The 14,308-nt window shown below is 36.9% G+C and overlaps 1 protein-coding gene across 2 annotated transcripts; it reads right to left on the minus strand.

The window, feature by feature from the left end:
* Positions 1-5,430: 5,430 nt before the first annotated feature.
* LOC103042963 (zinc finger protein Pegasus) lies at positions 5,431-14,306 on the minus strand. 2 transcript variants are annotated; one of them, XM_022666085.2, is made up of 4 exons: positions 14,076-14,306; positions 11,819-12,006; positions 11,518-11,694; positions 5,431-9,440 (listed from the first exon to the last, which is right to left on the minus strand). In XM_022666085.2, exons 2-4 carry the CDS (start codon positions 11,994-11,996, stop codon positions 8,572-8,574), a joined length of 1,224 nt encoding a protein of 407 aa, XP_022521806.1. In that variant the 5' UTR covers positions 11,997-12,006; positions 14,076-14,306; the 3' UTR covers positions 5,431-8,571. The 2 variants fall into 2 exon arrangements, with proteins under 2 accessions (XP_022521806.1, XP_022521805.1); XM_022666084.2 differs by having other exon boundaries at positions 11,518-11,712.
* Positions 14,307-14,308: the final 2 nt, after the last annotated feature.

The following is a 14,308-nucleotide window of genomic DNA, read 5'->3' on the forward strand; positions in this document are numbered from 1 at the left end:
GGCCACAAACTGATCGCATTTCCAATTAAATATTTACTAGAGACAGATTATTTCTGTCCAGTATTATTTATTTTACTTCAATCCTGGATATATGGAGTGCATTATTGTTGGTATCATGACATGTTGGCTCATGTACTTTTTTACAACCTGATAAATTGTTTTTAGCAATTAGCAGTGTACCATTTCATAACATTTGCAACAATATCACCAAATAAATTGTAATATTCATTTCATTTTAGTGTCAATTATCAATCTTAAAATATTGTGATAGTACTTTAGGGCCATATCACCCAACCCTCGTCCCATATCGTGAACAACAGACCCAACAACACTAACGTTACCATGACTTCCCAACACTAGGAGGTTGAAGATGAGCACATGTCTGTTCTGATACATGTGAAGTCAGACCCTGCCTCTTTTTTCCAACTGTTACCAATGCAGCATCACTAGGGAGAATCACAATGTGTTCAGAGGAAAGCAGTGGATCCCCAGCTCTAATACACCAGCTAACAGACACCTGTGCTGACCAATATGACTATGATATGAGTGATAAGGGTAGAGAGCACGGCATCTATAAAACAACCACGTGTAGAACCTTTTTTTTTTTTTAAGAGTATGCCAACCCATAAACTAGAGGGGAGTTGGGGAAAAAAGTGGGTGGGGCAAAAATTATGGTAACATGTGGAACAGGGGTATATGATATTCTGAAATTAGACCAGTAAGAAAGTCTGTCCAGTTGGCAACATCGACTTCCCTGATTGTTACTTTTACAAAATAATAAAACTTCAGATACAAAATCTTCAATAAAGAGAAAATCATACAAAATAATACTAGAAAATATTCATTATAATAAATAAAGGCCTCGTCAGATGAAAGTGTGCTCCAGCAGCGAAGTGTGGAGTGTTAATATTTGAATTCAACAGTCTTTCTACAGAACAATCAACATTTTACAATAAAACAAACAAAACAAATATCCTTAATCATAAAATCTCTTACACTGTTATTAGTCAGAATAAGGCAGTTTCCAAGCACAAATGTGGAGGGAATAATAATAAAAAATAAAAATAGAAATGATGAGCACGTGTGTGGGTGTGTGAGAGGTGGCGGGGCTCTGTACACAGTGTGTAGTGTTTAGAAGGCAAACAGCTGTTTAAGACTGGCCAATCAGAAAAGAAAAGTGTAAAATTAATTAAAAATGATTGTTTTTAATCCAATAACAGAAAGTGCAGTACACGTGTTCTAGATAATATCGGTCAACGTTCTACTCAGACAGACACCTGAGCAGACTACACAGAGAATCTGATTCAGTCTGTTTATAGTATTACAATAATAATAATTAATATTATTAAATCCAGTACATCAAATCCAATAGTCCTATGGCATGTCAATTTATTTAAGTCTTTCAAACAGTACTGATAGCAAGAATGTAAAATTGAAGGATGCAAAAATTGGCATTTATTCTGAGTACATAATTCTCATTATTATTATTATTATTATTATTATTATTACTATTATTATTACAACTAAAATACGCCATTTTTTGGCCAGAACATCACGTCACTTTAAAATAAAAAAATAGAGTAATCTAAGCCTTATTATTATTGTCTATACTCAACAACAGTGTAAATATTTCCTTCACTTGATCACTTATGTAATCACTCACTCACTCAAATCATTTAATCACTCATTCGATCACTTGCTTACTCATGTTTAGCAAGACTGTCCTTAAGAGGGTGCTGTTAGTAATCAAATAGCTCTTAGTGCTTCGCGTCAGTGACACGGTGTGTCCTTGTTTTTTAATACTATTATATTTTTTGCACTATAAGGCACACTTAAAAATCTTTAAATTTTCCCAAAAATCGTCAGTGTGTCTTATAATCCGGTGCTCCTTATGTATTCATTTTTCCAGTCCGGTTATAAGGAGCAGTAAAGCCACTCGACTGAAGTACAGCTTTATACATGAGTTTCAGTTCAGTTCTCCTGCAGTATTAGCATTAGCCGCTAACCGTGTGAAGCGCTTGCTCTTTGGCTGTTCAGAAGTGAGTATTATCAGCCTGTACCCTGCTGCTAACCCTGGATAGCACTGCTAAAGCATTAGCATTAGCCGCTAACCACAGCACTAGCTCTTTTGCTGTTCAGAGGAGAAGGGTCTGACTGCAGAACCAGAGACTGCAGTTTTAAGACTTCAATTTCAGGGCCGCAGTTCTAGGACCCTATGTTTTCGCAACACTGCCACCTAACGAAGTGGTCGTGGACACAATGGATTACAGTCGGAATGTGAGTTCGGAGTGTGAATCAAGTTTTATAGCCTAAACTTAATGTATTAAATTATTCAGATGTTTTAAATTAGATATCAATGTAATCTACACAGGATGTGACTGTATACGTAGCCTAAAAAGTCCCTGGATTTTTGTGCGTGTGAATTTTAATGGTTGAATTTTGTTGGATTTTGTCAGAAACCTGTAAAGAACTCTTTTATGTGATTTACACATTTTTACACATTTAACTAAAATACTGAAATACAAGTAGGTTATGTTTGTACCTTCTTTAGTATAAAAGCTGCATGTAAGTTTGAAGGGGGCTGCTTACTATTCGTTAAAAAAAAAAAAAAAACGTTTCAAATTAAATTTAAAGGAAACAATAGTTATGCCTTATTTTAAATGGTGCTGTCGGTTTACATTTTTTTTTAAATATAAGAACTGTAAATCGTAATCATAATTGAGAATTGCTCATATATTTGAAGAATATTGAGATTTTTTTTTACAATATCACCCAGCTCTAAAAGTCCAAAAAGATTTCAAGCTTTTAAAAAGTAGTTCGAATCCATTTCAGATAGATGTTATTAGCAAAATATTATAGCCCCTAGTCTTCCTTGTGTCTCTGATATGTGGTTGGGATATAAAGTAATATTTGGGTGAAATAAACATGAAAAAAAGTGTAAGTAGTTAGCTGAATTTGTATTATTTGGGTGAAACAAGCATTTAAATCTGTAAGTAGTTAGCTAAAGTGGTAATATTATATTAAGGAGTAGTTAAGGTGGCAGTGTCGTTAAAACATAGGGTCCTAGAACTGCGTTCCTGAAACTACAGTGGTCCTAAAACTGCAGTCTCCTGTTCTGCAGATATATACTATTGGTTCAGAGGTGAGTATATTGGACTGCAGTCTGTGTGTTTACCGTGTTAAAACAAGCTACGTGGGATAAACCACTAGCTAATATCGCCCTGGCTTACACCCCTGTTCCTGCTACTAGTTAATAGTGTTGCATTAAAGGCGCCTTAGAATCCGGTGTGCCTTAAGTATCAAAATAGACCAGAAATTAGACGTTTATTGATAGGGCGCCTTATAATCTGGTGTGCCTTATAGTGCGAGAAATACAGTAATTATAATCTGTTAAAAGTAAAGCAACTCAGACTGTGTAGAAATGTTAGATTTTGTAAAAAAAAAAAGTACGAACAATTTTGAGTCTTTGATTTAAACTCAATTTCTACATTATATGGTATTTACACTGATAAAGCATAACATTATGACTGCCTGCTTGTTTCTACACTCTACACACACACACACAGATACACACAGAGTGCCTAATAGAGTGGACAGTGAGTGAACACAGTGTTTAAAAACTCCAGCAGCACTGCTGTATCTAATCCACTAACTCATACCAGCACAACACACACTAACACACCACCACCTAAAAAACAGATAATGGGCGTAGAAACAAGGAGTTGGTCATAATGTTATGCTTGATCTGTGTATGTGTGTCGATATTGGCCAATATGTACAGGTAAAAATTACAATATATATCTGCCCAGAATTCCTATAATTTGGTGCATCCTAAATCATTTACGGAGATGAATATCAGATTTTTGATGCTGTAGAAGCTGTGATGGAGTTGTAATTGTTGTCAGAATCCATTCCATCATTGTTGAAAAAGGGTTCAGTACACCCCCTGCCTGGATATGTCAGAACTGCACCTTTGCCTTCCCACAGCAAACTGACATTAATCTGTTATTGTAGCATCAGAAGAAGGCCTGTTATATAGCTTAAAAAACATGGAAAAGCACAAAAAAAGATTATATAAATATTAATATTATTATTAAATGCTCCAGAGTTCTGCTAGTCTACAGACCTTCCTATAGCTCTTTATTTAAAAAAAACAGCCAGTCCTATGCAGAAGCCAAAAGTCACGGTACAGTATTAAAATCTATGCAGCGGGACTGGAAGTAGAGAGGTAGCCTTTGGGACACACTAATAATGGCTGTGTCTGAAATGTAACATACGGAGTGATGTCCAAATATCTAAATCGAATGTTTATATCCTCTGGCTCAGCTTTGCGTCATTTAGACAGAAAAAGCTGGAAAAAAATAGAGAAGGCAAATAATCAATCTTCATAAATGTTATTTACGATAATTGTATTTTTGATGAGACATTGTAAGTATAATAGTCAGATTTTGGCTTTTTATATCTGACAACTTTAATTAGTTACGCCACCAGCTGATAGAAGTTTTCATTATCTTGACAGTGCCCCAACACAACTGTCACTGCCTAATGTATCCCATGATCCTAGAAGAAAACCAACATTGTGATCTTAAAGACTTTATTTCTGAAGATAAACTGTCAGATTAACAGACTAATTTGTCTTTTTATGTCTAACGCAATTTAAGTTTGTTGCTTTTTGTAACTGGTAATATGTCATGATCAGCATCTTAAATGGGATTTGATTGAAGGTACCTTTATCACAATGCTGCCTCTTAAAGGAGAGAGAGAACACAGGTGTAAAATGGACTTTCTTGACCGCTGACTTATTGTGAGATGTACCTACACTATGGGATGTAAACAGTGGATTTTAATAAACTTCTAGTTCATTTTTAGAGTTCTAAATGCCTCGTTTTAAATGTCAGGGCTCTCTGGATTCTACCAATGAAGCTGTGGAGCTTTTTTGAGCCTGGATAATAATGAAAAAAGAGATATGAAAAAATATGCCCTGTCTCACTCATTCTAAAAGCCTGTTTGGGCAAAGTGTGCAAAATACTGGATCTCAGAAAGTTGTGGGAGAGCAGAGGTGGGCTTTTCAACCAAAGAAAGTCCTTTTTTTTAATCACGTTTTAATACACCCGAAGTCCATTTAACACCAGAGTTCTCCTTTAAGGTGCGGACTTACATGCTGCCTTGTCATAAGCAGCAAGGCATTAAGGCAGCTGCCCTCCGTTTCAGACACAGCCATTATTTACCAGCATCATCCATATAGAAAACTGCTACAGCGTCGTATAAATATAAGTACAAAAGAACGCATTAGATGATTAGCACAAACTCACTCTGAATAAACAGCTAGCGGAACCACACAGCTCGGGTTCAGGCGTCTTCAGAGTCAGGGTGAAGCTCAAGGCCAAACGATTGTATTCAGAATAAATTCACTAGACTGATCACATAAAATTAGACAACCTATTTGTTTTATCATTTTGCCCACACAGAGACAAACGTCAGCCTTTCCATCAAGAGTCCAGTCGTGACTGAACAGAAGGGAATAGAGAAAAAGATGAAATACGGTAAAATATTTGGCAACAGCTAGTGCTGGACGGTATTTCCCCTTCGATATGCATTTTTCATGTACCACCATACCATTTCAATTTATCCTGTTCTCTCCTCTTTAATCATTAATTGCTTATTAAAACACACTGGAGTAAGGCTACTGTAATAAGCTCTCCTCTGTGGTTAAACGCTGGTCTCACGTTAGCCTGCTTGGACAAAACTCATTAGATATGAGAAAAGAGCTTAAACTGTGTTTACACTGGCACACGACAGAGTCAGGTGAGCATTCATTTCCTATGAGAGGGCGTGATTTGTAGCCACGACACAGCAACAACCAGCAGGTGACAAAGCGACAAACATTCTTAGAAAAATTTATTTATTATTTAATCTTTTACACTGACCTTAACTGAGGCTTGTGAGACCTGCAGTTCTTTAAATGTTGTTCTGGTTCTTTTGTGACCTTCTGGATGAGTTGTCCATGCCCTTTTGGAATAATTTACTCAGGTTATATTTGCCTGATATTAAAGTTAGTTTGATAAGCTGAAAAATGTACGTATGACAAAAACTACTGTGTATTGTTTTTGCTCTTTTCAATTTATATGAAACAATTTGGAGAAAAATAAAGTTTTGGAAGAAAGTAGTGGACGGCTCGATAGATAGCTTGCCAGCATGCTAACCAGCCATGCAGATACACACCCACTTGCAACAGCACGAAGAGCCTCGAACACCCACAAGTGACATACGTGTGGCAAGTGACTTGTCGTCTGCCAGTGTGAACGCAGGGTTATTCGGAGAAGCTTTTTCAAAATGAAATGCCATGCACCCCAAAAGTGCTATTCCTTATAGTATGAACATTTGTTTCCAAGTAAAACAGAAAGTAAAATAATAAAAAAAAAAGCTAATGCTAAAAGCTGATGCTTTTACAATTGTTTACTCAGAAAGGAACAAATGAGATTGCACATTTAATCCACGACTCGGAAAAAGACACTCATCCCCACAGATGAGCCCAAAATCAGTCAGATTTGATGCATGTCCTGAAATACTTCAAAAGCAGTATAGCCCTTTCAGACACTTAAATACTGTAGCTTGAAAGATAATCTTAATGCACATTGAAATTTGGAATGTTTTATTTGTTCACTGGAGAACTACAGGGAATTGCCACTGACAAACAGCCATTTTAATATTTTAATTGTCTTGGCTTTAAGGATAACATTGTAAATTGATATCCATTTGTAGTGTTTATAGAACTATTGCAAATATTTTCTCTAGAAAAGAAAGCAGCGTTAAAGTTGTTGGCATGTCTCTTTGTAAATTTAAAATTCTTTACATTCTGAAACTGTTTTTTTCTGTAAATGCAGACTGATTCCTTCATATATTGTGTAATGCTCTAGGACCCTACAAAGTAAACCCTATACTAATCAAAGCATTTTTTAAAGCTTTAATGTTTAATGTTAATGTATTCTACGTACTCCTGACAGCAGAGTAAACCACAAACCTATATAAAATTCTAGATGTGCAAAAAATATAAATAAATAATAATACTAAATAATAAAAAATCCAAGATATATTGTGAAACCGCCGGAATCTAAAAAAAAAATGTAAATACATTTTTGGTCATACCGCCCAGCACTAGTTAACAGCTCATGGCCAGATCACTCAAAAAAGCCTTTAGAACACAGACCTGCTATTCTCCCAGTTTAGACTTGGAGACATATTCTCACAACTCTGCTCTGCATCAGCCGTACCAGGTATTTATCTTTCATGATTGTGTGGTTCTTTGAGTGATGCCACAGAAGAACCATTTTTAGATCCTGTATATCAAGAACCATGTGTGTAATAGAGCCAAGTAGTGAAGAACCTCAAGATCATACATCCTGATAGAAAAATCTAGAGAAACCATAGTGATTCATATGTGTCAGAGGTCTTCAAACTAATCTGGACCTTAAATCCAGTTTACATGCCTGGACTTTTTTGATGTTTTATTTGGCCTGACCAAAAGAGGTGGTTCAGCGTTCTACAAACCAATCATTTTGCATTGTGCAAGACAGACTCCGCCCACGTAGACAATGAAGCTGCCAAGTCAAATCAAGTTCTTTAGCAAGCTCAGTTACTAAACTGCTGTGTGAAATCAAAACGAACCAGACAAAATGTACACAACTAGGGGTGTGCCAGATCGTATCCTACACAATAATAATCACCAACATTTTTGAATATGGTGAACGATATTATACCCTGAAATATTGTGCCATATCACCCACCCCTAATTACCACATCAGGGTGCTACCTTTTTTTTTTTTGCTGTTTCTAGCAAAAGAAAAATTCACACTGTTCTCATTTCCTATTGTATGTCTACTAGAGACAGATTATATCTGTCAAGTATCATTTTTTTTATTTATTATTTATTAATCCTGGAGTGAATTATTAGTATTAGAGGTGTAACGGTACGTGTATTCTTTACGAACCGCCTCGGTACGGCGGTCACGGTACACGTGCCCTCTCTCTCGAGGTAAGAGCCGAACCGTGAATTTTCTGTACCCTTACACCCCTAATTAGTATGATGACATTCTGGATCATTGACTTGATAAAATCATCTGATAAAATATCATATGCAATAATACAATTTAATTTTCATTTTGTGGCAGTAGTGTATTCTTTAAATATTTTTTTTAATTCAGTGTTTTATCATATTGCTAAGAGTATAGTGATATTATTTTAGGACCATATTGACCACCCCTATTCACAATACAACGTAACAAACACATGAACCTTTGGTTCCCAAACTTCTACTTCAAACTAAATCCAGGACTGACATCTGGATCCAGGTCCAGATTTGAAGACCTGACATCTGAGGCATCGCCCAAAGAACCCTCTATAGAACCTTGATGTTTTAAGTTTTTTTTTTTTTTTTAAGAGTGTAGATTGGATTCTGAAACAACCCTCTCAGCCAGACCTCTAGAGTGTAGAAGTCTCCAGCAACCCTGCTGTCTCAGGAGCAGGAGAGGTAACATGGACACACAGTTCAAATCAAGAGAAGACACCGCAGAGTCAAGGCTGGTTGTGCCCTCTTGCAAAGTGGCAGGCGAAGTCGTACCTATCTCTGCACTGACACCCACAGACGTTGCACTGAAAGGGCTTCTCGTAACCATGGCAGCCCATGTGGATGGTGTAGAGGATGTTGTCAGCGAAGTACACTTGGCAGTGCGAGCAGGAGAACAGCGTCTCCGGGGGGTTGGAGGAGGTCTGAGCGGACGCGGATGCAGATGCTGGCACGGGTGTGCCAGGCTGGCTGTAACTCTGGCTGTTGGTACTCTGGGAGTGGAGGTCTGGGGTGGAGGCTGAAGGCGGCTGGGCGGTGCTGGCAGGCGGCAGACCCGGAAGCGGCGAGATCAGCATGGGCTTCTCGTCTCGGCAGGACGAGTCCGCGTCCTGTTCCTCAGAGGCCGAGCAGTGAGGGTCCTGAGCGGGCAGGTTGGCCAGCTGCCCGGCCAGGGTGGACAGCTGGTCTAAAGGGTTGTCCAGAATTAGCGGCTGAACGTTCGTGTTGACGGCGACGTTGTGGGATTTGGCCAGGTTCTCGTACACGTCTGCGTGCAGAGCAGGGAACCCGTTCAGATGTTTCTGCACCACCATAGACGGAGGACTGAGGCTGATAAGGTGCCGGCGGCTGAACGCCAGAGAGCTAGACCTCTTCAGGATCTTCTTGCTGGCCAGTGCAGAGTGGTGCGCCACCCTGGTGGAGAGAACTTTGTGCCGCCGGCGCCGGTGGTGCGACAGGTTGCTGCGGTCGCTGCAGCGGAAGGAGCAGAGGTCGCACTTGTAGGGCTTCTCGCCGGTGTGGGAGCGCATGTGTGACTCCAGGTGGCGCTCATAAGCCGAGGCGAATGGGCACAGGCGGCAGCGGTGAGGTTTCTCACCTTTGCAGACAGTGAGAGAGGAGAATTAGTGCTGATTTGGTGATAAACCCCTTAACACTTTTGTCCCTTTAAATTTTTTGCCACATTTCTGCCTAGTATAACACGCCTATATCTAGAGGATTTGTATCAAAACATTACTTAAGGTTTCATGTTTAATAAGAAACGTTACTAAAATTATATCTGTAATTGTAATAAATATATAAAAAAATTGGAAAAAAAATGCAACTTTCAAAATATAATGAATAAAAATCATAAAATTGGCACTTTACTGAACTTTTCATGAACATTTTAAAATCAATATTTTCCTGATGAAACATTTTGTTTCATCACAGTTTTTATGTCTATTGTCATATATGCAGTATTTAGGGTTGATTCCTCTTACTGACCTGAAATTATTAAGTGGAGCGTTTTCAAACCCCTTAATGTTCTTTTTATTTTCTTTTTATTCTTTTATTTTATAGCAGAGAAAATGGGTTCCGTTTCACCTACACCTGTAGCCTGTATACGGAATAATTCCATTCATGTCTCAGATTAAAGACTTATTTAAACTAGGGCTGCAACTAATGAATATTTTGACAATTATTTCTTCTGATTAGTCAATGTAAGTGAGTATTTTATTTTTGATAACGGACATACCTATATAAAATCATAAAGCATATCATAGGAGATATTCACACATGTCGGATGTTGTTATTTTCAGGAAATTCTACTTAAATATGTATTCAATAGAAATGTAAATAAAATGAAAATAATCACTTTGAATTTAAAAGAATTGATAAAAAAATTAATCAATGTCTACTATTGTGAGGATTTTTGTAATAATTTTACTGAGAGGGGAAATGTGTAAGTACTTAATGTTTTTTTTTTAATCATGTACATTTAAGTCAGTTTATTATTTCTATATTATTATTTTATTTATAATATTAAGTATTAATATTTCATGTTGTATTGCGCTCTGAAATTACCAAGTTGCAAGGTTTTTCAAACCAAACAGGGCTTATCTGATAGTGGCTGGAACGATTAGTCGATATAATCGACAGATTAATCGACTACCAAAATAATCATTAGTTGCAGCCCATCTTTCTTTCCATCTCTCCAAAGAGAACAGAAGGCACTATATGTAGGATTTAACTGCTGAGAATATGATTAAATGCATATTGACATACCGTGAGTATAGGGTGTTTCTTGTCCCTTATCTGGTGTTTTTACATTTTATGGAGACAGAGAGCGAGCCGCTCCATCACACATTAATGACATAAAAAACTATGAAATTATGTGTCGACTAATCGTTGCAGCCCTAAATCACACCAATAACATTTTTGTGGATGAAAATTGGACTACAAAAAATTGCCTACATTTTTTTTCCGCGAGACTAAAACGTGACGATTTTTCTCGCGGGAAAAAAAAAACACTAGGTGAGCTCTGCGGTACAGTTAAAAAGCTCCGCTCAACAGTGCTCTTACTGTCCCAAAGATTCACAGCCCTAGTAAATACTGTAAGAAAATCGTACACGTGACTGTTTCATAGGCAGTACTAATCCCTTAGCTCTGTACTGTATTTAAAAAAATGTTCTGTCTCTGTTTGCACTTCAATTACAGTCTTAATATGACTGGTTATGGTTATGAATAGTTAAATTACAAGAGATTTAGGAGAAAAAAACACAAACCATAGGCTTTATATGACTGGTTCTGGTTTGCACTTATTGTTTGCACTATATAAGTTTTATTTTTATTTTTTATTCTAATTTCTATTTCTTATAGAATCAATGTGTGAGAGAAGCCAGTCTGTTAAGTTTGCGTTAAATGATTTTTTCAAATAAAACTCTAGTTTTCAAGCCATTTTTCATTTTTCAATTTTATTTTAAATCTCGTCTCGTCCTCGTGAACACAGTATCGTGTCTCGTCACACCCCTATTAAAAACTATTAAAATAAGGTTATAAAAATGTTACATATATGCAGTGTGTGTGTTTACCCTTATGTTACATCCCTGTTAACACATCCCTCCTCCTCCTCTCCACTTCTAGAGTCAGAAATAAGAACGTCTCTGTGTGACTCTGTGTTTGTTGGTTGTGGTTACCTGTATGTATGCGGATGTGTTCAATGAGTCTCTGGATTCCCCGACTGCCATAATTACAGTACCGGCACTTCAGCTTCCCGTCATCTGTCCTCTCAAAACTATTGGCCAGCGCTCCTTCATCCAGAGACACCTCGATGGAGGCGTGGTCCAGCCCTGTCGGATCGTCTTCACCCACAGCTGTAGAACACAGTAAATCTAATATACACTCTAATAAATCACAGTGTATAACAATACAGACACATATTCTTAGTGTTATCTGAGGTTAAAACCTTAGGCAGTAATGGTTTAATGTCTTTTTTACCTCCGTGGAGATCCTCTGGGTCTCTGTCCTCGTCCACAGAGCCAGAGATCATGTTAACATGGTGCGTCTGCTGGTTGAGGTACTCCTGGAAGTCCTTCACCAGATCCAGCGGCTCCTGCTGCTTCTCGTCCATGATCTCACCGCGATGCGTCACAGCTTCTGACTGGGTTATCCGCATCTACACAGCACTGCAGAGCAGTGGGACCAGATCAACAATCATTAATGCCTACAAACCAGAGACCATTATATTTTTACCTTATTATGAATGACTTTGCCAGCTTTTAGCCATTACAGAACTGCAATTAAAAATAAGAAAGCACAATACTGTTTGGTATGAATTAGTTAGTCTCTTCTAACTAGTGAGTCTGTGTAATTGAGTTGCTAAATGGGCCATTCCACCGAATATGTGCCATTTCTTTCCCCAGGAAATTACATGTATAAATGTGCACACAAAATAACTTTAAAATACATTTAATCATTAATCAAAGTGTCCTGTACATTGACCTAATTGCAAAAGTAAGATAGACTTTACCATAAAATCATTTTTGGTGTTTGACTCCAAATCCCATCTATAGTTTAAAAATATTTTAAAAATAATAAATCCATAATATTTAAGTGAAAATACAAATTTTAGTTTTGTCCCTGGGTTTTACTCAGTCCTGTTACCGTAAAACATTAGATCAAAATTAAGTTCCCTCATTTGTTTTCTGTGTATTTGATCTTATTGTAACTATGACTGTAACAGGAGTGAGTGCCAGTAAAAGGAGTGAGTATTGTCCCCTGGTTATTTAAGTTATTAATCTGAATATTAGCTAATGTAAACACCTTTTTCCCCAATTCTGTTTGGTTCATCAATTATTCATTGTTTATTAAAATTCATGATAATACATTTGATCAATTTCAGATTTGGGTAATTTTGAAAAGATAAAAATTGCTTTGCATATTTTAGAAAAATACAAAATGCATGCATATACAGTGATTTTTTTGTCATGAATATCAATTATTTGAACATGCAGTCAACCATTTCTTTAAAATAAAGACTTTCTTGAAAAAAAAAATCAAAGGAATTGGTGGACTAGCTTTAAAAGATGCTTTTAAATTTCACATGAGTTTTTGGTAACAGAAATGAGGAAAAAAAAATTACCCATCTTCGGCTTATAAACCTTGTAAAAATATTAAGTAAAGCTCCCAAAGATTGGCCAGTACATGTTTTGAATAGGTAAATAAAAAAATAGGTAGATTTAGAGGTGAAAAAAAGATTTAAAAATAATTTTAATTACAGTTACAACAAGGAAATGGCACACATTTGGTGAAATGGCTCAAATATAATTGGTGCATCGCTAGTTTATATCTTAAATAGGGTTAGAGAACATTGCCCAAATTTATATTATGATGTATATTTTTTCATTTTCGTAGATGCAACATAATCTTAATAAAAATATATATATATCGTGATATACATTTTTTAGTCATACCACCCAGGTCTACTAACAAAGAACTGAAGGACTGTACTAAAATAAATAATACTGGACAGATATAATCTGTCTCTAGTAGATATTTAAATGGAAATGAGAACAGGATGAATTTTACTTTATAGCCTAATGGCCCTAAAATCACCGTATTTCAGGGTAATTTTGTAATAACGATATTCAAACATTTGGACAATATTATTGTGTATGATATAATATGACACACTCCTACTTGGAAGCTCTTAACAAAACCATGAAACATTTTTATTATTATTATTTTCCAATGATTCTTTATTATATGATTGTTTTGGATCAATTGTGTTAATTTTAATACTGGTTGGCTGGTTCTTATCTAGTGGGGGTTTGCCCAACTTTGCTGCAGGAAAGCCTCTGCCCCTGTGTGAAGGCTTTATACCAGATGTTGGAACACTGCTGCGAGGAGAATTTGATTGTCCTCAGCCTTGTTTTGACACTTTGACCATTCTAAAAGATAATAGGCGGCGCTGCGGCGCTACATCGCTCCTTCTCTCCACAGACCGCCACAGCCCTCAGGGGTCTTAATAACGCTATCTAGCCCATTATTACAGTGTTTAACGCCAGTGTCAGCAACACAGTGTGTGCACCTTAACCTAGCGGACCTCCCTGATTAAAGTAGTGGTTTCTGTATACATTCAGACAGATCTCCTGTTTTTTATGCTCACCTAGCTTAAGGTTATTTACTTAGTTAAGTTAGTTAGTTAGTTAGTTAGTTAGTTAGTTAACGCTAGATGTGCTGTTGTGAGTCTTACCTGCGAGTTCACATCACCTGTGAGTGAGCAGCACAAACACACAGATTACACGCCTTCCGAGTAGCTACCGTATCGAAAAACCTCACCAATAAAACAGCAAATATCTGTAAATATTTTTAGCAATCGTAAAAAGGTATAATTCAGACGGTAAACAGGTACTTATTCATCATAAAAGCCTGGCTAACAGCTAACAGAGCGCTCCTGAAGTAGATAAGCTACTACTGTTGTCGCAG

Source organism: Astyanax mexicanus, chromosome 15 (assembly GCF_023375975.1).
Source record: "Astyanax mexicanus isolate ESR-SI-001 chromosome 15, AstMex3_surface, whole genome shotgun sequence".
NCBI lineage: Eukaryota > Metazoa > Chordata > Actinopteri > Characiformes > Acestrorhamphidae > Astyanax > Astyanax mexicanus.

What these genes read in the sequence shown, in the direction of transcription:
- LOC103042963 (XM_022666084.2), bottom strand. Translation starts at nt 11,996, where the DNA reads ATGCGGATAACCCAGTCAGAAGCTGTGACGCATCGCGGTGAGATCATG. An exon ending in CCCAGAGGATCTCCACGGAG is followed by an intron (nt 11,713 to 11,818) that starts GTAAAAAAGACA and finishes AGTGTATATTAG; the next exon opens with ATTTACTGTGTTCTACAGCT. An exon ending in ACACATCCGCATACATACAG is followed by an intron (nt 9,441 to 11,517) that starts GTAACCACAACC and finishes CTGTCTGCAAAG; the next exon opens with GTGAGAAACCTCACCGCTGC.